At 36.3% G+C, this 26654-nt stretch overlaps 1 protein-coding gene across 5 annotated transcripts in view; it reads left to right on the top strand.

Moving 5' to 3' along the window:
• Nucleotides 1-24049, top strand: part of LOC131162100 (uncharacterized) — a 35123-nt gene extending 11074 nt beyond the window's left edge. For all 5 annotated transcript variants that reach the window (XM_058118258.1, XM_058118259.1, XM_058118256.1 and 2 more), the window contains exons 11-16: nucleotides 18458-18790; nucleotides 18882-18983; nucleotides 19296-19593; nucleotides 22361-22509; nucleotides 22600-22884; nucleotides 23759-24049. In XM_058118258.1, the coding sequence (XP_057974241.1) occupies nucleotides 18458-18790; nucleotides 18882-18983; nucleotides 19296-19593; nucleotides 22361-22509; nucleotides 22600-22884; nucleotides 23759-23977 (1386 nt within the window). In that variant the 3' untranslated portion in view covers nucleotides 23978-24049. The remainder of the gene's footprint in view (nucleotides 1-18457; nucleotides 18791-18881; nucleotides 18984-19295; nucleotides 19594-22360; nucleotides 22510-22599; nucleotides 22885-23758) is intronic.
• Nucleotides 24050-26654: the final 2605 nt, after the last annotated feature.

Here is a 26654-nt window from a genome sequence, read left to right as displayed (position 1 = left end):
CAAGATCCCTAGTCTAGGGGCAATAGAGAAGGATACAGTACTGATTCTGCTTCAGCCATGCAAAGGGTGCATCTATTGGCAATAGAGAACCCCCTTCTCTACAAGTTGCAAGTTGTCTAGGGTCAAGATCTTACCACGAACTGCTTCCCTGATAAAAAAGGCAACCTTATTAAGGGCAGCTATCTTCCATAATTGAGATCAAGGGGAGAGCATGTCGTTTGACTCCTGCCTCCTGGATAAAAGGTTTCCTGTAAAAGGATTTGATAGTGAAGAACCCCTTGTCCAAGGACCAAACAGGAAGGTCATGAGCATTTTGAGGCTGGATCTTGTAAAGATGACTGTAGAAATCGGTGAGCTGGTGAAGTTCCCAATTTTCCACATTTCTGTGAAAGGGGATATTCCAGAAAATCCCCTGAATTGATGCTTGAAGGTGCGGACTTGTGCAAGCATCTTATCACAAGCTATGTTGTAAATGGCTGGAAATGAGACTCTTAGAGCCTCCAGATAATTCCATACGTCATGCCAAAAAAAAAACATTGTTTCCATCCCTCATCTAAAATCTAATAAAGGAGAAAAAGTCTTCCAGCCTTTTCTAATGTATTTCCACACCCCTGGGCTGTGTAGCCCTCTACCCCTGGGAGATCCACCATTGTGCTCAGACCCATATTTCATTGCGACGATTTTCTGCCAGAGGTGATCTTTCTCAGTCATGAATCTCCAAAACCATTATCCAAGAAGGGCTTTATTGGAGATGTGAAGAGACTTTAAACCCAAGCCTCCTAAGCTGATTAGCTGTTTCACCAAACCCCATTTAACTAGGGGGTGCGGGGTGACAAAAGAGGAACTTCCTTTGAACCCCTTCCAATCTTTTGGCAACAAAAATTGGTAGTGGGGTGAGTGACATGAAATAAAATGGAAGGATTGTCAAGGTGCTTCTAATAAGAGCGAGTCTCCCTCATTTTGTAAAAAAAATACCTTTTCCATCATGGCGGCCTTTCTTGAACTTCTATATGATGGGGTCCCAGGCTCCTTTATCTTTAAATCCAGCTCCAAGAGGTAACCCGAGGTAGCTGCTAGGGAAGGATCCTAATTTGCACCCCAAGAGACCTGCAAGGAGAGGTCCTTTTGAATTGTCGCTGATTGGAATAATTTCACTTTTTCCAAGATTAACTTTCAAACTTGAAACAGCCTTGAACCCTACTAAAATGGATTGCAGATTTAGAATGTGTAAAATGGACATCCTTGAAAAAAATGATGGTGTCATACGTGAATAAAAGGTGAGAGACCTCCAAAGATCTTCCATTTCTGCCAATTCTAAGGCCTTTAAGGAGTCCTCTATCAGTGGCTTTTTTCAAACATGAGACTCACCCCATCCATCACCACAATGAATAAGAAAGTAGAGAAAGGATCCTCTTGTCTTAGACCTCTAGAGGAGCAACCAATGAAGTTAAGAGACTTAGAGGGGTACCCATTTATGATCACTGAGAATCTTGGAGTGTTATGCGATGGATGATTCAACTACACCATCGCTCACTAAAACCCATCAATGTTGACGCATTATGAATTTAAATGGAGTATACATACGTCCAGAAATTGGAGGAACTTGAAGGATGGATGATCTCTACCTTGGAGTGGCCTGCATGAGTAAAAGGTACACCTTTTGAGCAGGTTTTGATGAATCAACATGTTCTCTTGCTTTTTATGCTTTCACTTGTTCTGAAACTTTAGGATTCATGCTATGTGATAGATAGATCTGATGATTGTACCTTTAGTTTTGAGATGTATATCTGATTAACCTGGGGATGCCTAGTGTACTTGTACATATTCGATTTTGATCAATATATTTACCTTTACTGATAAAAAAAAAAAAAAGTGTAACTAGTTATAACCTGTAGGTATAAGTACTTGGTTTGTGAGTTATATGAGGCAGTTATCAATTTAAATTCAGAATTCCAATATTGGTTTCCCTCTCTCTCTCTCTCTCTCTCTCTCTCTGTGGTGCAACTCTCTCCCTCTTCACCTTCTTCCTCCTTACTCTCTTCCGCTTCTATTTCTAATTTGTTCCTCTTCATCACCCCCCTTCCTGTCTTCTTCTTTCTATTTCTCTCCTTCAATTCCTCTTTATCTCCCTTTGTTTTTGATAATTGTTTGCGGCCTACATCAAGTGAAATTAATGATCAAAAGTTACTAAAGGAGGCAAAGTAGGAGTATGTATACAGTTACAAGCGAGTAGGGTTTGACTAATAAGAAAGAAAAATTTGAATAGCCTAATGGCACTGCAACACGTCCAAATGGGCTGCCCTTAACAAGTCGCATTCTAGCCCACAGAGTGAAATCTCTCTATAACATTTTGGGATCTGGGATTAATTGCAGATCCTATTACATATTTTATGATCAATCCTGAGCACTCGTGCGTTGAGTTCAACCCCTTCTAAGATTATTAATTAAAATCCAATAAACAACTAATTTTTAATTGATTGGAGGCCAAATATGAGATTGATTATGCAATTAAAATAAAATAATGAAGGAGTGTTTATAGTGTGTAGCAAGTCTAACAAAATTGTGAGAAGAGTACATTCTTAATTTTGTTGGAGATTCCTTGTGACACTTTTTGAATGTGATTGTTTTGATTCAATGTTTAGGTAATTTGTGTAAATATTTAAGGGTCTCCTGGTATCGTGGTTATGGTTTAAAATAGCACAGCAGGCAGCATTGCATAATAGTAATGGTTGTAGTAGGAAATGGGAGTTGCATAATGGGAAGCAGGTGTAATGGCTTTGAACTTTTTTGAAGGACACAATTTTATGCATGTTGGTTTATTTGCATGTTTTAAGCTCTTGATCATAGTAGTCAAAGGCGCAAGGCGCATCGAGGCGCAGAGGGGAAGGGCACAATTATTAAAATTATGTACAATGCCTATTTGGTGGGTAATTGATATAAAAAACACATCAATAGTTTTATTAGAATTTAAAATGCCAAAATATTCAATAGTCATTATGACAACCAAGTACCAAGAGTTTCAAGTGAAACAAACATAGTTCAATATAAGTAATTAAGCATGCAATATTTCAAGCTTCAAATTAGAAATGAAATAAAATTGCCAGGCTGAAGGCCCAAAAGCATCTTCAATATTAAAAGAAAAGAGTACAATAAAACAGCAGCTAAATTTAGTAAAAAATGTTATATATTAGTATATTTCAGAAAAAATGTATAGTTTGCACCCTGCATTTCCAAACAAATTACAAAACAGCAGCAAAATTCCGTAAAAATTTTTATATATTAATTATAAAGTATAAACTTGCATTAAACTACATAATTAATTACACATTACATAATATTAACTTAGAGGCTTAATGAAAGTTAATATTATAAGAAGCAGCTAGCAGGGGGCCGCAGAACTGAAAAAGAAGAAGCAAAAGAAGAACTGAAAAAGAAAATGAAGCAGAAGCAGAACAAGAACTGAAGAAGAAGAAGAAGCAGAAGAACTGAAGAAGAAGAAGATAAAGAAGAAAAACTGAAGAAGAAGTGAAAATTGAAGCAGCCTGATGATTCACGAAGGCTTGAGCCTCGATGACAAAGGGCTCCTGCTGGTTCAAAGGCTCAAAGACGAACTGACAAAGGGCTCATGCTGGTTTGAAGGCTCAAAGACGAAGAGCTCCTGCTGGTTCGAAGGGTCAAAGATGAAAGCCTCGTGCTGGTTCAAACTTAGACGGATCGAAGACGAAGGGCTCCTGATGGTTTCGCACTGCTTCGAAGGATCAATTGGTTGAAAACGAACTTCTCCTGCTGGTTTCGTGCTGCTTTGAAGGGTCGAAGATGAAGGGCTAGGGCTGGGGCTGGTTCTGGCTAGGTTTTATTTCTTGAGGGCTTCAAAAATTTCAAGGCGCGACTCACTGCGCCTGAAGAATCAGTGCGCTTCAGCGTGCCTACCTGCGCCTCTTGAAGGTCGCCTCGCTGTGCCTCACACCTAGGGGGGCGCGCTTTTAACTACTATTATTGAAAGTTGAGGTGTAGTCCCAAGAGGGGGGGTGAATTGAGTTATTAAAATTTTCTTTTAATACCTTTTATAAATTCTTAACCCTTTTTGTTAATTTAACAATCACACAGCGTAGGCTTATTTACTTATTCAATCCACAAACCAAAACACAAGTAATCAAAACTCTAAATCAATCAAAAACCAATCAACAACTTTAAAGTAAACAATCAAAGATACCAAACCAAGATAAAGTATGCAGCTCTTTAGCACTTTCAGTTTTTGCAACCCTGTGAATGTATGAGTTTGTTTCAAGCCCTATATTAAATGAAATTGTTTGCACTTCTCTTAATAAAGATTTCCGCAAACGTTAAACAATGTACTCCCTTTTTAGGTTTCCGCAAAAGTTTAATCAAAACGTACTTTCTTTTATTAAGAGTCTTCTTGTAATCTTAGTTTTGATCTCAGCTACCTGCACTTAGCATACACACAACACAATGTATATAGATGCTGAAAATAAAGAGTAGGGAAACAGAGACACCGAGATTTTTACGAGGTTCGGCTTATCCCTAGCCTACGTCCTCACCTTGGGCCAATACCATCCAACGATTCCACTAGAGCACTCCTTTCCGGACGGAGCAAATCGTTACAATTCTCTCTTTAAAGGTAGAGATCCCTCTCCAAGCGATACCCCACGCTTGGTCCAACGATCCAACAACCTGGAATTGTCAAAGAACTACAAGAAGCAAGAAACAATATGGTGTATAAAGACACTCTCACAACAGAGCTGATTAGTACAATTTAAAAGCACTAATATATTTCAATATTCAAATATCAAATTGAAATAGACTGAAGCTCAAGTAAGATTTCACCAAGTTCCTTCTCTAGATGAGAATCAGCAATTGGAACTCAGTTGTATGATGATCAGCACTTCAATTTTTCAGCAAAAGAGTATTGCAAGAGGTTGAGCAAGAGAGAACTTTAAGAGAGCAATTATGCTTTCAGCTTTGACACGAATTTTTCAATTGCTTGGTAAATTTAATTTGCTAAAACCATGCATTTATAGGCTTCTAAAAGTAATTTCGTGTTGCCCAAGATTACTTGGGAGTATCTCTCAAGTTTTCATAAATTTTGGGGCACAAGAAACCATTCTTTGAATTTTTAAACAACTAAAAAAATTAGCCGTTAACAGTGTTCAATAGACTGAAGTGTCAGGTTCAGTCTTCTGAAGTACCTTAAAATATTGAAAATTTTAGTCTAGACACAAGGTTAGACGACTGAACTGAGGGTTCAGTCTTCTGAGGGTATACTGCCTGATCTGTATTCCAATAGAAAAATCTTCAGCAGACTGAACTAATTCTTCAGTCTTTTGAAGAAATTCTTCAGTAAAGTGAAACTTCAGTCTTCTGAGGCAACTCTTCAGTCTTCTGGCAGTATACCTCAGTCGTTTGGGCAGACATTTTTTGGTTTTTCATTTTAGTTTTCAAAAAATTCTTTTTGCTCTCTTCCTTTGATTTCTTATAAAACATATTTCAGAGTTTTAAATAAGGTCTCTAAGAAATTCTTCAGTAAAGTGAAACTTCAGTCTTCTGAGGCAACTCTTCAGTCTTCTGGCAGTGTACCTTGGTCGTTTGGGCAGACATTTTTTGGTTTTTCATTTTAGTTTTCAAAAAATTCTTTTTTCTCTCTTGCTTAGATTTCTTATAAAACATTTTTTAGAGTTTTAAATAAGGTCTCTAAGTCCATAATTACCCCTAAAGAGTTTCAACATATTTCATGAGATATTTAAACATGAAGTACTTACATCAATGTTCTTAAATCCTAAAACTCTAGTCTTCAAGTCTTTCATGATATATTTGCTTTGTGTCCTCTTTGACTTGAATTTTGAGTCAGCTTTTAAGTTTCCACATTCTTTGATCTTTTTGGTATTGCTTGAGCTTCTTTGGATGTCTTTGAATATGTAGCTTTAGTGTCCCAAGTAAGCTTTGAACTGTTCATTTGCATTTCTTTAGTTTGAACTTGGTCAATAAGTAAACCTGAAACATCATCACTTAAACACACATATTAAATCATCCTTTATTTGTTATCATCAAAACAAGATTGAAAAACCATGTTAGGCCAACAATTACTATGCTCTTAATCTTTCTTAAAAAGAGTTTTACTACTTTTTGGATCCTTTAGCTCAACTTATTCATGTTATTTGGCAACGACAATAAATTTTTTCATTTGTTTTAAATCACTATTACCAAAAAAATTATTAGTTTTCACTAATTGATTAATTACATGTGTGATATTTAATGAAACAAATACATACACTCCAATAACCTATTTCACACTAATAATACAATAAATTAACTATGTTCTATTGTTTTATTTATTAAAGTAATGAAAATGTAATAAGTTTAGATCAACAGGCAACAAGTTATACTGCATAACTATTTAAAATTATAATATATAATCATAGAACTTATTACTAACTAAATAAAACACCAACAACTAACAACTTGGAACACAACAAAAGGTTGAAGTTGAAAAACCTATAAAAGAAACATCAAATTACTATTGTTATCAGAATATAATACTTATTAACTAAATAGAGTTTATAACATCATATAAAATTATTAATTAATACGTCCCTTGTGAGTATTAATAAAATAAATGATTTTGCATCATTATCATCCTCATTATAATCTTCTCCCCCTCCCTTCACATAGCTTATTGATCATGATTTATGCAGAGGGAAAAAAGAAAAATTAGATGAAAAAAAGGCACTTTTTTGTTGTAGCAATCCTAACCCCAAAAAATTGTTACATAACACTCTGTTCGCAGCTGCTATTTAAAACCATGATTGTGGTTGCCATTGGTGGTTTGCTGTTTTGGCAGTTGGTGGCTACTTGCAGTTCATAGTGGTTATTGTGGTTACAGTTGGAGGTTGTGTTTGAACAAAGCTAATTTTTGGAGCTTTTGCTAACAACTAATTTTTTGTGTGTTATTAGCTTTTGGCAACCACCAATTGCAAAAGTTAGACCATACCGAAAACTTGAAAATAGTGCAATTTAGTGTATGCAAACCCCTAAGGATTTTCGAAGCACATAAAACTTTTAAAACACTGACTTCAATCTCCAAAAGAATTTCAAAATGTCAAATGAAACTCGTACTAAATAGTCATTTTGTAGAAGTACCTATTTAAACTCTTCAAGTTGCAAGTAGACATCATACTTCACTTTGCCCTTAATTGTGGAGTTAGAAACCTTGGATTTTACTTACCTTGAGGATGATGCAGGGGATGTCCTTTGGAGTACAACTATTGGGATGGAAAGTTTCAAGAGAGAGAATGACTGAGTTATGTAGAGAAACTCAACAGAAAGTAAGACCAAAAGTCACTTTATGGGGAAAGTGGGGGTGTTGGTATGGTTAGTAGTGAGATTTGAAGGAGCCAATACAAGGCTTTCCTATAACAAAGAAGAATTGAATAGCACAACGGTTTTGCAACATGTGTTTGAAAAGGAGAATAATAGAAGGACGTGTTGTGGAAAGGTTTAGGCGATGAGCCTCCTCAATGAGTCATGGTTTTAGCTCACTGTTGAGATTTTGATTAAATGAAAGACCTAACTTGAAGATAGGTATCTTCCTCTGTTTATAATACAAATCAAATACATTCTAATGACCATGATAACTTTAATAACTTTACTAACTCCCATTAATTAGAACAGCACAATAATAATACTAAAAGATTAAAATAACCTTAAACACTTCCCCCCCCCCCCCCCCCAAAAAAAAAGTTGGAGCATAAATATCATATGCTCCTAGCTTGTTACAAATAAATTTACAAGAGCAGCCCCCAAAGCTTTGGTAAACAAATCAGCAAGCTGCATATTGGTTTTCACTTAGGTGGTAGTAATGAGCTTCTGCAGAAGTTTCTCCTAAACAAAATTGCAATCAATTTCAATGTGTTTTGTTTACTCATTAAAGGTCGGGTTGGAAGCAATATGAAGAGCAGCTTGCTGATCACACATCAACTCCATAGACTGAAAATGTGGAAAACCCAATTCTTCCAACATGTTTTTCAACCAAACATGTTCACAAGTAGTGTGAGCTGTAAATTTTTACTCTGATTCAACACCTGACTTGGCCACAACAATTTGTTTCTTATTCTTCCAAGAAACCAAATTACCACCAACCAAGATACAGTACTTGGTTGTGGATCTTTAGTCACAAGGCGACCCTGCCCAATCTGCATTTGTATATCCCTAAATATAAGTGTGACCTTGATCTCAAAATAAGAGACCTCTCCCAGGCATGGTCTTAAATTTCAACGAAATTGTCAAAATTATTGTCAAAGTTTTCTGTTCCTGCGACTCTCAAAATCAGAATGCAATCAATTTCCATCTTGCATAATTTCCATCGCATTCTCAATGAATCATCTGAAATTTATCGAAATCTCAAAATTTTAGAGAAACTTGTCAAAATTTGAACTATGCAATGAAATTTCCTCGGAATTCAAATGAGAGATTTAGGAGTGAAGTGAAATTTCTTGCTTAAATTATTTTATTCATTTTTATCGAAACATAATATTATTACAAGTGATTTTGAAATTATATGAAAAAATAAACCTACAACAACATTTTATTTAACTATTCATGTCTAAATTATCATTATTTGTATGATAATAATATTTAAATGATTTATGAATTTCATTTGTATTAACTGATTTACTAAGTATGTTTAATGTACATTATCTTACAAGTATGTTTGATGCACATATTATATTACAACTTCTCCGCCTCATACACAACATAAATGTATTTACTTGTAAAAATTAGTCCTAAAACTTACATTATTATGTCTATTAATCATTTCCGAAGTTTCATAAAATAATTCCATGCTGCTTTACTATTGATTTCCATTATTTTTCCAAATTGAAATCAAAATTTTCATCGAAATTTCTGTACTTTTGGAGTTTCGAAATTTGAGTTGAAATTGAAATTTAAGACCTTGAGCTTGACTCCCTTTGAACAATTAACCTAGGTGGTTGCTCCATATAGACCTCCTCCTTAACTACACCATGTAAGAAGATATTCTTCACATCTAATTGATGTAGAGGCCAGTGACAAGTGGTGGCCAAGGAGATGAACAGACGTACTGATGTAAGTTTGGCAATCGGAGAAAAAGTCTTAGAATAATCAAGACCACACACTTGAGTATATTCCTTAGCAATAAGACGTGCCTTCAAACAAGCCATAGAATCATTAGGGTTGACTTTCACTATGTATACCTAGCAACAACCAACCACATAATTATCAGGAGGAAGAGATACCAAGTCCCAAGTACCATTGTCTTGTAGAGCATTCTTCTCTTCAACTGTGGCATTCCTCCACCCAGAGTGGGCGAAGGCTTTGAAAACAGATTTTGGAAGGGCAACGGATTAATGAGTGGTAACAAAGCAATAATAATAGGAGGGTGATAAGAAGTCAAAGCTAACATAGTTGGAAATGGGATGTTGTCTACATGTATGTTTACCTTTTCGGACAGTAGTGGGAGGATCAACATCGTGGGAAATATGATCATCAGATAAGGAAGCCAAAGGCATGGTAGTAGAAGTTAGAGGAGACTCTCGGAGCCATCGTCGTGAATACTCCTGCAAATTAGGATGACCGAAACGATGAGAAGGACTTGAGTTGCATGGAGACAAGTGGTTGGTTGAGCAAGGATAATAAACTAGAATTTGGAAGGTTAGGTAGAAGAAGAGATTCATTGAGATCAGAAGCACTCAAGAACTATGTGTGGTAAGGTGTAGATCCAAAGAAGGTTACATTTGTAGAAGCAAAGAAGCGATGCAACATAGGACTATAACAATGATATCTCTTTTGAATATATGACTAGCCTAGAAAGACACATTTATAGCACAAGGATCCAACTTATCCACCTCAGGAGTTAGTTGATGAACAAAGGACACACACCTGAATATACGAGGTTGAGAGAATAAAGGTGAATTAAGAAAGAGAATGGAGTAGGAAATTTTACCACTAAGAATAGAGGATGACATCTTGTTGATAAGAAAGCAAGCAGTAAGTGCAACATGACTCCAAAACACTTTAGGTACATGCATTTGATAAAGTAAGGTGCGAGTGATTTTGAGGATATGTCTATTTTTCCTCTCTGCATTGAGGAGTGTGGGCATAAAATAATTGATGGACATTACCAATTGAGTCATATAAGTAGTGAATGAGTACTTAATTATTCTTTAGCATTATCACTCTATAGTATTCAAACTGGCAAACCAAATTGAGTCTTTATTTTAGAACAAAGACACAAAATATATGAAATAATTCAGAACGATCTTTAATTAAATATAGCCAAGTCATCCTTGAATAGGTAGTCCACAAAAGTACAAAGTACCCAAAACCCAACTTGGATACAATTCTACTTGGATCCCGAACATCATAATGGACTAAAATAAAGGGCACAAAATATAATTCAGGACGATCTTTTATTAAACATAACCAAGTTATCCTTGAATAATCATCCACAAAGGTTACAAAGTACCGGAAACCCAACTTGGAAACAATTTTTCTAGGACCCTAAACATCAGAATGGACTAATATGAAAGGGCTTGCAGCCTATTTATTGACTCGAGAAGTAAAAGAGACATGATGATGCTTTCTTAACTGACAAGACTATCAATCAAGACTAGACACATAACTCAAATTAGGAACTAGACGTTTCAACCTTTCCAATGAAGGATGATGACCAAGGCGATAATGAATTTGGAAAGGTGTGGCAGCAGCAATATAGGTGGTAGAAGGAGATAGCAGCTTACAATGATAAAGTTCATCAACTTCTCTCCTTCCGCCAATCATCTTCCTTATCTTCAAATCCTGAATAGTCACAAAATCAAGGAAAAATTTTATTGAAATTTCATGGATTTAGGATTTAGCAATCTTGCTAATGAGCATTAGGTTGAAAGAAAATTTGGGAATACACAAAAATAGTAATTCCTTGGGGATAGAAGAAGTGACACTTATAGTCTCAATTCTCTTGACGACAATGGTGGATCCATCAACAAGAGTAACACAAGGTAAATTTGCAGGATACTAAAGAGTAGAGAAAAAATTAGATGATCAATAGTCTATAACCCAAAGACTAGGACGAGAAGTACTAGATGATAGGCATGTCGTGCGATTACCTGTTTGGGCAAGAGATGGAAAAAAATCGGATTGTATGCGAAAGAGTTTCAAGAATTGCATATTTAATGATACAATGTGAAGAGAAGCTTGTTACGACGCTTGATATTGTTGGAAATTGGAATACTCTTCCTCAGACATATATATAGTATGTTGTCCCCCGCTCGGCCCAAAGTGCGGAGTTGGTGGCTGCATTTGCTGCCCCCAAAGGTGTGGAGTCAATGGTGGCTGCATTGGCAACATGTGAAGGTCTACTGTGGAGATCCCAATATTGATCAATAGTGTGATTATCTCATCCGCAATGAGCACACTTGTGAGGAGTGCCTCTGCCTTGTCCATCTTTACCACAATGACCACTTGAACCACCTCGATAACTTTTATAGTTGTTTGGTGTAGAACTGGAATCACCATGTGTGCAAAGGCTGTCCTCTCAAAGCCAGAAGCATGAGTAGGAGAATGTGTGCTAAAGGAAGCATACAGGACGTGAGCATAAACATCGGCAAATGATGGCAGCTCTGCACTACTATCTGGGACTGGATTGCCTCAAACTCAGTTCCTCAAGCCCGCTAGAATCCGAAGAACTATCATTTGCTCCCTTTGCTTCTAGATTTCATGAGAATCAGTGGTTATATGGTTGCACGGCATTAAGCTCCTCATGAATACACTTCATCTCTCCAAAATAATATTACATGCCCTTGTCCCTTTTGTAGCCGAAAGTACTCTTGGGCTAAATCATACGAATCATACATACTTGTAATGTTGCTAGAGCAGAGAAGCTTGGCATAATCCCAAATCTCCTTGCATGTATCTATTTGCATGCACGTTTGTGCAATCTGGGGCTCCATTGAAATTAACAAGAGGGAAACAATCAAAGCATCTTCCTAAATCCACACATCTTTTCTCTTCTCATCCGAAGGATTAGTTTTAAGCAAGTGGTCATATTTTCCTGATCCTGCTAAATAAATCCGTACAACCTTAGATCATTGAACATAATTCTTTCCATCCAACTTTTGAATTGTTATCTGTGGCAGTGATGAAGGAAACTTGTTCTTGGGATTCATAGACTCCATACCAACACTCAAAAACCAGCAGCCACACCAATCTCAAACAAGTAGAACAATAAAAACTAATCGGGACAACCACAAACTATGCGAAGCTCTTAAACAACCATGAACGAGATGAACCACTTACAAACTGATATAGCATTGCCACAGCCTCACAGATCAACTTACGTATACTGCTACTGCTCCAAGAAACTCAAAAAAAACCTTTACGAATTCCAAACAACAACTAACGGATTACCACGAGTGCATGGTTGAAAAAGGTCAGATCTTTGAGAAATAAACATGCCCAATAGCTCAATAATATGGGCTAGGGAAGGTTTCAGAACATAGTGAAGGAACAACTTAGAGAAAGGTGGCTGGAATCTCTCTCATGCGCCGTCGCATGGGGTTGGGACAGTTGGCAGTCTGCTGGTGAGTGGTGGGACGTGGGGAGATTTCCAGCAATGGGATTTTGTAGGTTTAGGTTTTGGAGGGTTATTTTTTTGGCTATATGGTTGGTTTTGTGAAATAATGAAGAGTTGTGGTGGTTTTGAGAAAGGCAGTGATGGGAGGATGTTTTTCGGCGACGATGGAGTGTGATAGGGTTTAGGTTTGATCACGCTCTGACACCATGTTGAGATTTTGATTAAATGAATGACCTAACTTTAAGATAGTTCGCTTCCTCTATTTATAATACAAATCAAATGCTATTAATTACCATAATACCATTGACTCTCACTAATTAACACACTGACACACTTAATAATGGTACTAAAAGACTAAATAAACCTTTAACATTCACCAAGTGAATTTTGTCTACATCTTGGGATCTAGGACTAATCAAAGATCCTGCTATATACCCCTTGATAAATCCCAAATATGTGTGGTGGGTCCAATTCATGCAAATATTATTAAATTAAAAGTCAATAAATAAGTAATATTAACTATTTAGTCAATTCATGGAATCAGATTGTCTCAGGCAGGTGATGGAGGTTGCCTGATTCCTAAAAGAGTGCACGAGGGGGTCTACGCTCGCTGTGGGGGAAGAACAAATGAGAAGTTCACTTTTTTAGCTTTGCACAACCAATTGAAACTAGAAAGGGTATTGCTTCCAACTGAGCAGCAGAGATCAGAGGCTGCTAGGCATCCTGCAAGAGTGATGGGTTGATGAAAATTGAGTGGGCTGGGGTTGGTTTGACAATTAATATAGATTTGAGCCGGCTGTTAGAGAATAATAAGCCTCTTTTAAACTCTTTACTGGGCTTGTTGATAAAGGAGGCCCAAAGAGCAGTCTTTTGATTTAACACCGGGCTTGGGCAGTGTTGAAATGCCGATGGGTCAAGAGCAGGCCCCTTAGACCTTATAGGTCCCAAAGAAAAAGGAATCCAACTAAATCTAGGGACGTTATGAGAGGTCAGAAATTTTTAGTGCAGAAGCAAGATGATCAGACACAGGATGTTAATCCTAAGCTGTGCTCCTATTCAAACAACATCCTTGGCGGGCATCAGGAGGGGTGTTCCAGTAACATCAAAGAGCAGGCAATGGAAGTAGGAAATCAAGAGGGAATTAGAGGCTGGTGTCAACAAGATTAATAGAAAAGAAGAAGCTGGGTTGGGTAGGAAATTTGGTGTTTTAGGATTTAGCTTTGAAAAATCTAAGGTTCCTAAAATGTATGCTTGTCAAAAGACCGCAATGATGGGTGTAGAATTGAAGAGATTATGTGAAGCAAAAAGGGAGCATTCCAATGAGATAAAGCCAAAGACTACAAGGAAATATTCTGAAGGAGAGTTAAGCATTGTGGAAGATACACTTGCTAAGATGAAGGATATAGGAAGTGATGCAGTTAGCAAAGGAAAGGAGGCTAAGAAATGGGGGGATTTTTCAGATAACGATAGTGATGACATCAACGAGTTTGACTATGGTGGTGGTTTGTTGTTGGATGAGATTCGGGAACAATATGGGTATGTTTCTAATTCTTGTGATGTTCTTGGGGATCTATCATATGTACATCTTATCTTGATGGAAGGATTGGAGGGGGTTCCTATTTTTGAGAACGATGGTTTGAATAATAAGCTGCAGCACAATGATGGAATTTTACCTACACTGATTTCTAGGGAGGACTTAGAAGCCCGAGATATAAGGGATAAATTGGATTTAAAAATGTGTGATGCTGGTGGAATTGAAGTGCATTTTGATGGGTTAAGTACAGGGTGAAGAAGGGTCAGAGGGAGCTTGCAAATTTAAAGTGCTCGATGAATTTTGATGGAAAGGGATTGAAAAGGGGATTTCTTGGACAGGAGTACTTTTCGATTATTTTTTTCTTTTTATTTGTTATTTTTCAATTTTCCATATTTATTATTATTTTTATATTGCTTCTGTTTTTTATTTTTTAGGAGAACCTCTTGTCCCCTTAGGTTGTAACTTCTCTCAATATAATATACTCTATTTTATTATCAAAAAAAAAAAAAAAAAAAATTGCAGGTCAAAGATGAGATTGTAATTAAAATAAAAATGAGTGGCTACGCCATCTAATCGGTTGATGCAAGACCAACTTCCTATAGGGATAATTCTCAATTCCCATGTGAATAAAACCTAATACGTAAGGGCTTTTTTTTCATAGGCTTACGATGTTTGGAGAAAAGGAAACTAAATTAAAGCCTAGTTAAGCTGAAATAAAACTAGACCCCGACTTAGCCTGAAGATATGCTCTAGCTAACACTATCCTCATCATCTTCATCCCATGAATACTCAACTGCATTCACAATCTGATCCTTTAGTGGAGTTCTTGCCACTCACTAGCTTTATATTTGGATCAATATTTCTACTGCTGCAACATGAGTCTTTGTAGGACAATAGGGATAAAAGTGTTCTTTTTCCTACAGTTATAGCTACCAATCAAGAAAAATTTGATCTGTTTAGAATGGAGCGGCTTGGTAGGGACAGGAAGTGGCTTATGTGAGACATTTTCTTACAAGTATTCTTCTTCTTCTTCTTCTTCTTTTTTTCTCAGCATTCCTTAGCTAAGGTAGTGGCTTGATCTACAAAATGAAAGTCAAAGGATTGTAGCAACATGTAAGCTATGAAAGCCCCCGAGGAAAAATTGCATTGCTATTCATCTTCATCAAAAAAACATCGGGCGACTAATTTATGAAATTGAAGTGTGTGTGTATCAACATCTTTTTCTATTTGGGTCAAGGCACACAACTTGAATCACATCTCTCACTCAGGATTGATCAGTATGAATTTTTCCTCTATCATATGCCACATAGGGTTCCACTTGGTAATTGGCGTTTGCCTCTGAAGTTGACGCTGATGAATAAAATTATGCCACCAAGTACATGCAAGGCCCTGGAGACAATGAATGGCCATACCAACCTTTTTGTCCAAGTGGACACTATGATAAACAAAGATGATTTAATTTGATTGAACCAATCAAAGAGTAGCTCTGGGTCTCCCTCTCCAATGAACTCAAGCAAAGCAACCTTGTTCCATAATTGGGCTTGCTATGAGTCAGGTGTTGGAGGAGGCAAATTATTATAGACATGAACAATTTTTGGATTGCCCTCTAGTTCAACAATTCCCTTTTGTTTTTGAGTTGGATCGATGAAGGACAAGAGTGTGGACTTGAGATGCTCAAAGTTAGAGATAATTTGATTTAGGAGAGTAACAACTTGAGAATTGAGAGAAGCTACCTGACTATGTGGCTGGTCAATTCCTGGATTTGCTTTTCTGCCCATTCTTTCTGCTTTAACCTTTGAGGCACTTTGTGAATGACCAAATCAAATTTGTCCTTTGTTATCATTTTTCTTCTCTTGCTATCTCTCTAGCTGGTAGTAATTGGTATGGTCTAGTCGAGCCTGGTATGGCTGAACTGGTTTTGTTTTGTTCTGTCTGGTTGGACTGGTTCTTGGTGAACTTGTTAGGTAAGTGAATGAAATTAGAGATGGCTTCTTCAATGGTTTATCAGCGCACATAGCATGATCTTGGAGTAACTCCAACAGTTTGAAATGATGTTGGTGCTTGGCCAACAACATGGTCAAGGTACAACTCCCAGTGGTTATTGTCATTGCTGTTGGATGTTGTAGAACCAAGCTAATTTTTGGATCTTGTGCTAACGGCTAATTTTTTGTGTTTTATTAGCTTTTGGCTGCTGCCAACAGCAAAAGTTAGACAATGACCAAACACTCAAAAAAAAAAAAAGAGCTCAATTTAGTGTTTGCAAACTGCTAAGGTTTTCCACAAGCATTTCAAAACCAAACACATTAATAGAAACTTGTGAAAGTATCCATTAAAATTCACCAATGCAGTTACACATATACTTTATTTAGCCCCCAATTTTGGGGGTAGAAACCTTGTCCTTTACCACTAAGCTGTGCATTTTTGCCCTTGGATTTGGAGGTCTCATAGCTCCAACATGCAGACATGCAACTGCACTTAACAAACGTGCGTTTGTTCACATAATATATGTGAAACTATGTGTTTAAATTCCCCACCTGCAGTTGCACATACACTTCATTTTGCCCCTGATTGTGGGGGTAGAAACCTTGTCCTTTCCCACTAAGCTGTGTGTATTTTTGCCCTTGGATTTGGAGGTCTGACAGTTCCAATATGCAGACATGCAACTGCACCTATCAAACGTGTGTTCGTTCATATAATATATAATCCAATTGATATATTGCGAGACTTGAATGGATTACTTAATCTCATGATAGTACTATATTACTTGAGAAGGTTGCCTGTGAGAGGAATTTTTCTATTCCATCTGTAAGTTCTCACCATATCAATTTTGATGTTATTCAACTTGCACAAATGATTATGACAATCTAGATAATCCAAGAAAGTGGACTCCTACTTAATCAAGCTTCTCTTAACTAGGCTTGAATCAGCTTTGTTTATGAAACTATATGCTATCATGTCTGTCTTTAAACTTTGTTTATGTCTTTGGCTTCCTTTATTTATTTATTTATTGGAGGGGAGGGATAATCCAGGCTACTAAGCACATTGAATCATCACATCATCATCATTACAAGTGAATTAGTGATTTACCCATAATAAATTAAAAGCTGGTATTGTGGAGTACCTTAATAGTGCCTTCCTGCTTGATGTGGGGAAATGGTCAAAATGGAGAATTTTATCAATTTCTGCTGGAAGATCATTTGATTCTCATGTTCCGTGAATAGGCAAGGCACTGAGGAATATATAGAAATCCATATTGGGATCAGTTTGGAAGGGTGAAAGGAAACCCCCTTGAGGAGTCAAACTGTAGACTCCCAAAGCAGGGGGAGGCACACAGGGATCTGACTGGTTGCCTGTTATAGGCTGCCATGGATTGATAATCCTGTTTTATTTCACTATCTTTGGCTACTTAATTTGTCAAATTATCAGACCTAAGTCTTCGTCCCTCCACTCAAAATGATGACAAGGTTCTATGGATTGCTTCTCATGATAACTTGTTTAGTTTTGATTCAGCCTGGAATTTGATTAGAAGTGATGACCCTATTGTGGTTTGGCATTCTGCTGTTTGGTTCAAATATTGTATTTCAACATTTTCTTTATTGCTTCCCTTGCCTCTTGGAACAGATTGAATTCCCTGGATAGAATCCCAGATGGGGGATATCGTTCTTCACCCTGCCATCTTTTCATTTTTATAATGAGAGCAGAAACCATCTGTTTTTCAAATGCAATATGACAGAAGATATTTACAGAAGGGTTTCCTTGGCCTTGAAAAGTTCCAATGCGACCTTTTTTTTGGGAGGAGGATCTTCTTAAACTTTCTGGTCTGAGTAATACCAAACCTACATGCGTAAGCAAACTGGCTTGGATAACCAGCATTTTTCATATGCAAGAGCTAGAAACTCACTGAGTTTTGAGAATTCTGTTGCCAATCCTGATGTTAAAGTAGAATTAACGCTGATGCATGTACTAGAATTCAAGGCATTTGGAAATTTGCAAATTTCTCTAGCTAGCCCCTTGTACTAATATGTTTCTTCTTATCATTCTTTGGGGGTGGGGGGAGGACTTTTTCCCTCTGTTAATTCCTTGTCTGGTAATGAATTCGATTAGTACCTGTAACGTGTTATACACATTTTTATTTATTGTGGGTGGGGCATTTCTTGCTCATGTCTTCTCAAAGGCCTTTGCTTACTGTATTTTACTTGGGGCTACTTTATAGGTCATCAGTTATGTGCATATTCTGATAGTCCTTCCCAAGATATTTACTTATTTGGGAAAATTCCATTGGTCAATGTTAAATCCAGGTTGGAGATGATGATTCCGTGATCATCATGACACATGAACCAAGTTGGCTTGTTGATTGGTACTGGAGCGAGGTTTCTGGGAAGAATGTTTCCCACCTGATATGTGATTATCTAAAGGGAAGGTGTAAGCTTCAAATAGCTGGGGACTTGCATCATTATATGCGTCATTCATATGTTCCATCAGAGAAGCTGGTTTATGTGCAACATCTACTTGTAAATGGATGTGGTGGGGCATTTCTGCATCCCACCCATGTCTTCAGTAATTTCAACAAGTTGTATGGAACTTCCTATGAAAGCAAGGCTGCTTATCCTTCATTTGAAGATTCAAGCAGGGTAAATTAAGATCTTCATTTCATGCACATCAGTTTCCTAGAAATTACCTAGTTTGCTTATTATATCAATTTCCTTTTATCTCTTGGTACAGATTGCTTTGGGAAATATTTTGAAGTTCCGGAAAAAAAATTGGCAGTTCGATTTCATAGGTGGCATTATATACTTTGTATTGGTTTTTTCTATGTTCCCACAGGTGAGTTTCCCTTTAGTCTATTGTACGCTCTCAAATTCATGGCACTTGCCTTGTCAGGGCATCTTTGAACCTGATGGCCTGACAATTAGGATTTTTTTTTTTTTGGGCTCCTTTATAAAGCTTGAGGCAGTTCATATCATACTAAGACCTCTCCTAGGTGAAGAATTGTTTGAACCTCTTATTTAGCACCTTTTTATAGGTATGCTATAAAGTTAATAGTTGCTTACCTTGTAGGATCATATCCAGTTACTGTGTTACTGAGATACAAGGTATGACTAATACCACCCCTCCCCCCCCTTTTTTTTTTCCTAGTGTAAGCTTGATCATATCTTGCAAGATGATTCTTTTTCTGGTCGCTTGAGGAGTTTCTTTGGCACAGCATGGGATGCTTTTATGTACATGCTGGAACACTCTTATGTATCGTCAGCAGGTGCCATGCTATCACTTGTAGCGGCATTTGCATTCCTTCCATCCAAAGTGTCACTAAAGAAACGGGCAATTATTGGAATCCTTCATGTTTCTGCCCACCTGGCTGCAGCACTAATTCTCATGTTGTTGTTGGAGATTGGAATTGAGACATGCATACGGCATAATCTACTAGCAACATCAGGTGGTCCTTTTTTATGTTGTACATGTATTTTCTATTTTCTTTATTTATATATGTTTCTATATATATTATGTTACTGTACAGATGATTTTAGTTTAGCATTTCCAATTTTTATTATTTGCGTTGCCTAACTGCTCTGTATCAGACACTAGGTTACATTGAGATGAGATATATAACACTTGTAATCATTTTGCATAAACTCAATGCATCTATGAGATTCTTAGTTGACATTGTGGTTATTTGCCATTTTACAAATAAAGATAATTTTAGGCTTAGAATAATAAATGTCATTAGTGCGTATGCTTCCCCGTTAGGATTAGAAGAAAACCTCAAAAAACAATTTGGGAGGATATGGATAGTGTTATACAAGGGATGCTAGGGCATGAAAAAACATTCATAGGAGTTGATCTGATTGGGGAGGACAATAAAGTCTATGAGTTGTTTCATGGAGGTCATGGATATGGAGATAAAAACGAGCCTGGTTATTCGATTTTAGATTTTTCTATGTCCTATGATTTGATTATATTGAATACGTGCTTTAAGAAAAGAGAAGAACACTTTATAACCTTCAAGAGTGGACAAAATGAAAGTCAAATAGATTTTTTCTTAAAGAGGAGGGGGGAATTGTTTATCTTGTAAGGATTGTAAAGTTATTTTAGGTGAAAGCTTAACTATACGACAGAGTTCTAGTATTAGATATTTCTACTAGGAAATGGAACAGAAAAGAACAAAATAAATTAGTGCAAAAGGACTAGGTGGTGGAGCTTGAAGGGATAAAATATAGTAAAATTTAAGGATAACATGATCAAAAGGGGGATTGGATAATAGGGGATGACGGAGATGCGGACAATTTGTGGAACAAGATGACTAACTCTATTAAAAAGATAGCAAAATAGAGTTTAGGAAGATGGGAAGATGCTTAGGTAGTAGAGAAAGTTGGTGTTGGGATCAAGATGTCCAAAAAACAGTAAAGACAAAATTTGGTACAGAACATGGAATACTTTGAAAAGTATAAAGAGGCAAAAAAAGATGCAAAAAAACCATTAGTGAAGCTAAGCATAGAGCTTATGGTAATTTATATACTAGGATACATACAAAAGGAGAAAGGGACATATAAATTTGGTAGAGCTAGGGAAAGAAAGTGTGAAGGCTTAGGTAAGGTAAAGTGTATAAAGGATAAGGATGATAATGTCCTAATTAAAGAAGAAGACATAAGAGAGAGGTGGCAAAAATAGTTTGATAAGCTATTTAGTGAAAACCAAATTGAAAGTTTAAACTTAGATTTGACAAATGAAGAAAAGACTAAAAATTTGAGATTTATTCTTAAAATTAGAGTTAATGAAGCAAAGATGTGGAAAATCTATCGGATCGGATAGCACCCCAATTGAAGTTTGGAAATATTTAGGGAATATAAAAAGTGTGTGGTCAACAAATCTTTTCAACATGATATCAAAAACCAAGAAAATGCTAGAAGTGTGGAGGAAAAGCACAATAATACCTTTATACAAAAAAAAGTGATATTCAAAACTATAATAACTATTGTGGAAGATGAGTTATATGATGAAACTATAAGAAAGGGTAATTGAACGAAAAATAAGGTTAGAAACAAGGATCTCAGAGAATGAATTCGGTTTTATGCTTAGGACCTTGATAACATAAACTATTAATCTTCTAGGAAGGTTAATGGAAAAGTTTAGGGAAAATAAGAGGGGCTTGTATATGGTTTTTATTGCATATGATAGAATACCTAGGGAAGACCTTTAGTGGGTTTCGGAAAGAAGGGAGTATGCAGTAGATATGCTGATACCATTAAGGATATATATGACAGAGTAAACCAATGTTAGGATTGAAGGATGAGAGTCTAAAGAATTTTCAAGTCACAATAGGAGTACATCAAGGTTTCGTGATTGATGAATTTTTGAGGAATACCCATGTGAGATACGGTATATGCTGTTTGTTGATCACGTTGTTCTAATTGATTAATGTATGAGTGGAGTAGAATATAAGTTAGAACTATTGAGAACAACTGTAGTGTCTAGAGGCTTTAGAGTAAGTAGAAATAAGACAAAATATATGAAATGTAGGGGGGGGGGATATTGAGGTAAAATTAAAATTGATAATCAAGAAATAGCACTAGTAGATCTCGATAACTTGGATCTATCATACAAGCAGAGGAAGAGATCGAAGACGATGTAATGCATGTAGTTAAAGCAAGTTGGATAAATGGAGTGCTTCGGGCATGCTATGTGATTGTAGAATACCCCTAAAATTAAAAGAGAAAAGTTTTGTATGACAGCTATAAGACCATCCATGGATCAGAATGTTAGGCAACTAAGAAACAACATATCCAAAAAATAAAAGTTGTAGAATGAGAATGCTAAGGTAGATGAGTGGCATAACAAGGATAAATTAAAGAATAAACATATTTTCAATAAGGTAGGTGTGGCACCAGTAGAAGATAAGATGAGAGGGGCGATGTAGGTAGTTTGGGCATTTGAAACGTAGGCAAAGCAGTGCCTCAATGAGGAGTGAATTGTTTCTTAATGGTAGTAGAAGAGGCAGAGGTAGGCCTAAAATAACTTGGAATGGGGTTGTGAGTAAGGATCTAATAGCTCGTAATCTAGCTGAGGAAAATGCTGAAGATCATGTGAATTCGAAAAGTATTCATATAGCCAATCCCACCTTGTGGGACTTCAGGCTTCTTGTTTTTGTTTTTGTTGTTTGTATTGTGGTTATTACCAAGAGCTGACGATTGACAACGCTTTTTCAGGTTATCACACTTTATATCAATGGTATCGATCAGTGGAGAGCGAGCACTTTCCAGATCCAACTGGCCTTCGAACTCGTATAGAACAGTGGACCTTTGGCCTTTACCCTGCCTGTATTAAGTATCTCATGTCTGCATTTGATGTTCCTGAGGTGAGGATTCTCTCATTGTTCCAAAAATGCGATTCTTCTTCTTCTTCTTCTTCTTCTTCATTATGGTATATTTATGGGGGTAATTATCAGGTCATGGCTGTCACAAGAAGCAGTATCTGCAAGAAAGGGATGGAATCACTTTCCCGTGGCGGTGCTATCATATACTATGCTTCTGTTTTTCTCTACTTCTGGGTCTTCTCAACCCCCGTGGTGTCTTTGGTGTTTGGAATCTATTTGTATATCTGCATTAATTGGTTAAATTTACACTTTGATGAAGCATTCTCCTCACTCCGCATTGCTAACTACAAGGCATTTACTCGATTCCATATTAACCGTGATGGTGATCTTGAAGTCTTCACCCTTGCAGTTGATAAGGTAAGACTCCATTATTGTATTTTGTAGTTGTGACTTGGTTTTATAATTTATATATAATAATTTTATTAACGAGGGTGTGCTTTGCCTGTCGTTTGTTGATTGGTTTCTAGCATGTTGGACTGAGAAGTAAATGCACTCCCAGGTGGAGTGTGCTCTGAGGTGTCCTGCAGTGAGTGTCGTGACTGAGCGTTGATTGTTTGGGTTGTTTAAGGAGAGTTAGGAAGAGAAAGAAGGGATAGTTGAGTGATGATTCCCCAATGTTCATGTTGTGGAGCTCAAAATTCTTGCCAATTCCACTTTTTCCATCCCAATATTCCATAAGTACTCTTTCAAATGTCAATTTAGAAAACAGCTGTTGCATTAGTTTTAGTTGTTATTTTATAGGTTGTTCTCTCTCAGCTACAAGGTAATGAAATTTCTGCCATTAGCTGCAACTATGGTGACTATAACTAATGAGAGCTATTGTACCAATTGAGACCCATTATTTGAATATTTTGTGATTTTAGAGGGATTAAATCTCTTGTATGTTGAGGCTTATTCGTTTATCCAAGTGCTTGTGATGGTGTCCATGCCCGCTTCAGTTTGAAGTTTTGTAGACTGAGCTGTAGAACTGGTTGAATTTTTAAATGATTCAGTGAAATGTTTCGTGGAGACGAGGTCGTTATACTGGTTGACAAAATTCCAGTGTTCACAGTAAATAATTGTAAAGATTAATGAAATATTTATATGCTACCTGGGTCAATTCTAGAGCTAATGATCTTAATCTTTTTCCATTTTTTTTTTTCAATTCCATTCATCAATGAACATATAACCATTGATAATTTCAGTGGTTTGATTGTGCAAGTTACTATTATTGAACCGACTTGATATGCAGGTTCCAAAGGAATGGAAACTGGATCCTGATTGGGATGAGGAGACAAAACAACCAGATCAGCCAAGCCACTTCAGAAAGTATCCTAGCAAATGGAGTGCAGCTACCCCTCAACAGGATCCTTTAACTACGGTCCGAATTGTTGATCACTTTGTTATTCAACAAACAAATAAACCTGATCATGGATCAAGCAATGGGTCTGTTACTGACCATGCCTATTAAAATTGTAGCATAGTTGTAATTTTTAATTTTTTTACCAAGCAATGGGGAAAAGTAGTTAGTTCTGTATAGAAATGGTCTCATCTTGAATTTCTGTTTTCCTAGTTGTTTTACATCCCGCATAAAGGCCAAGTTGGAGAGTGCCATATGATCGGTCCCTTTGGATGCCATTGCATCGTTGGCATGTATTTTGCTTTTGGAGTTGTAGATTTGGGACCATAAATTTGAATTTGAAATTGTGTAAGTTTGAATAAAGTTTTGTATAATTTTTGTACTAAATCTTATTCAAAATTGCACGGTTTTAAATTTCCGATGCTAGGTTTATATTTCCAAATGACAACAGATGGATTTGCCTACAATTCCCTAATGAGGCTAGGATTTTGATTAGCATGTTTGCCCTCCTGGATTTCAGATCTTTGATCCTGTCTCAATTATACAACAGCTTTTTTGTCAGAGTAGGAATTTTAGGGCTATATTGCCCTGTTTTCTATGTGACCCCTATGCTTTGTGGTGGTTCTGTGCTCAGGAAGAAGCTATGGGTGTATTTGTTTCATGAATTAAGAGTTATTAGGCTTTGTTGAATCATTCTGTTCACGTTACCAGAGGGGAGGGGATGCTTTCAGTGGTTAATCAATCGACATGGGTTTGAGTTGGCTAATTTCCCCAGTTGCTAATTAGTTTAGGCTAATACGAATGGTGGGTATAAATATAAAAAAGAAAATAAAAAAAGGCATTCACATCCTCGTTTGCTTTTAGAGGAACGATGGGAATAGCTAGGAATCAAATATAATGAAGCATTGATAAGTTGATTGTCATATTTTATTGTCTGCACCAAGCATTAAGAGGAAGTGTATAAAGAACTGAGAACCAAACATATTGAGGCACTGATAAATTGATTTGAGCTCTACTCCATCAAGATGAGAAAGAATGGTATTACATGCATAATATTTAAGGTGATGTTTGGCTGTCGAATATTTTAGTAGGTAATAGAATGGTTATATAGAGTAATATGAAGGACTACATACGAAAGAAAAAATGTATTATTATCATAAAATAAATAATAATGCAAAAATATTTGAGTGTGAAAGTAGGCAAGAATTACTCTTTTCAAATTTTTTCATGAGAATGTCTATTCATTTCTGATTCAATTTTAGATGAAATAAAATAAATTATTGTATGAATGATTTGTTTTAAATTATTATATTTTTAGATAATTCATTATATTTTTACTGTGTTTCATCTAATTTAACTATAAAAATATCTATTCCTTTCCTCTTTCATTTTAGATGAATAAAATAAATTATTGTATGAATGATTTATTTTAAATTATCATATTTTTAGATAATTCATTACATTTTTACTATGTTCCATCTTATTTTTAGAAATAGACATTTCATCAACTGAATGTAACAACATAAAACTCTCTTCTATCATATGTATTTCATGTCAAGTAAAGAGGACAAGTAGGAGTATTTCAATTAACATGTGTTTGTGATTTGTTTGAATTTTTCGTTATATTTACAAAAGAAAAGACAATGAACATAACAAAAGAAGAAAATGAACTTTCATTCATTTCATCAAACGCAAGTATCAGAGTGTAGTTAAAGGAAAGAAGGCACCTCTTTCCTCAGTATCTTCGGCAAGTGGGTCTCTCAATCTCTTGCAAAATGACTCTTGTCATCCGAGAAAAAATTAGGTCTTCTAGAAAGACCACTTTGGTCCTTCCATCAAATTCTCTCATTGGTCTTCTGGAGGACCTAATAATTTTTCTCCTATTCACTCAAAGTCGACAATGGCTATGCAAATAGTAGATGTTAAGGCAATCGGTGCAGGTCGAAGGTATCCCTAAGGTATCCTTCAATATGAGTTTAGAGGAAGATAAGGACAAAAAGGTGGGGTTGGGTAAACCTGGAAAAGTGGATCGGGTCAAATAATTCGTGGCGGATTAGGTGGATTATTTGGTGAAAAAATCATAATCCATATTTAACTTATTTAAGTGGTGTATTGGTGGCGGTTCATGTCGAATAATTCATGGCAAATGACGAATAATCCACCATTCTCAAATATAATTTTATTATCATCTTAATAATATATTTTGTGTCATAGTCATTGAAGTTGTATACTACAAAATGCAAATAACTTGTGTATTAAAATTTTTAGTAACTATATCAACCGCTTTTACTAATTTAACAACTCCTGATTCATGTAAGTAAAACTATAGGCACTAAAATATAAGAAATTAGTCCTAATCCAAATTAAAATAGAAACTTAAATCGTGTGAGTCTCTTTAAAAACTAAACATCATTACTATTTGTTGGGGATGTGACTCATATTGAGTGGAATGTATGCACTAGGAAAGCATTGTGAAGCCTTATAAGGAAGTTAATTGCAGTTACTGTCGCTTGACGGTTTCGGTTCTATATGCAGGATTCAGTTCTCGACATAAAACCATCGACAGTTTGGCTGAAACTGTCGACAATTTCATTTGGCGCAAGTCATGAATTTTTGAATTGGTGATTAGAAGATTGGGAGATTTTAGAGGATTTTCCTTCGGGGATTGCTACAAAAGTGTTTTAGTTATAGTATAAGTCTTTTGTACGCATAGGGTTAGTATTTAATCAATATTTTGTAACCCTTGATAATAAGCTTGATGTAAGCTTCACATGAGATAGTGAAAAAT

Source organism: Malania oleifera, chromosome 8 (genome assembly GCF_029873635.1).
Source record: "Malania oleifera isolate guangnan ecotype guangnan chromosome 8, ASM2987363v1, whole genome shotgun sequence".
NCBI classification, from domain to species: Eukaryota; Viridiplantae; Streptophyta; class Magnoliopsida; order Santalales; family Ximeniaceae; genus Malania; species Malania oleifera.
This window is presented reverse-complemented; position numbering and strand designations above follow the sequence as displayed.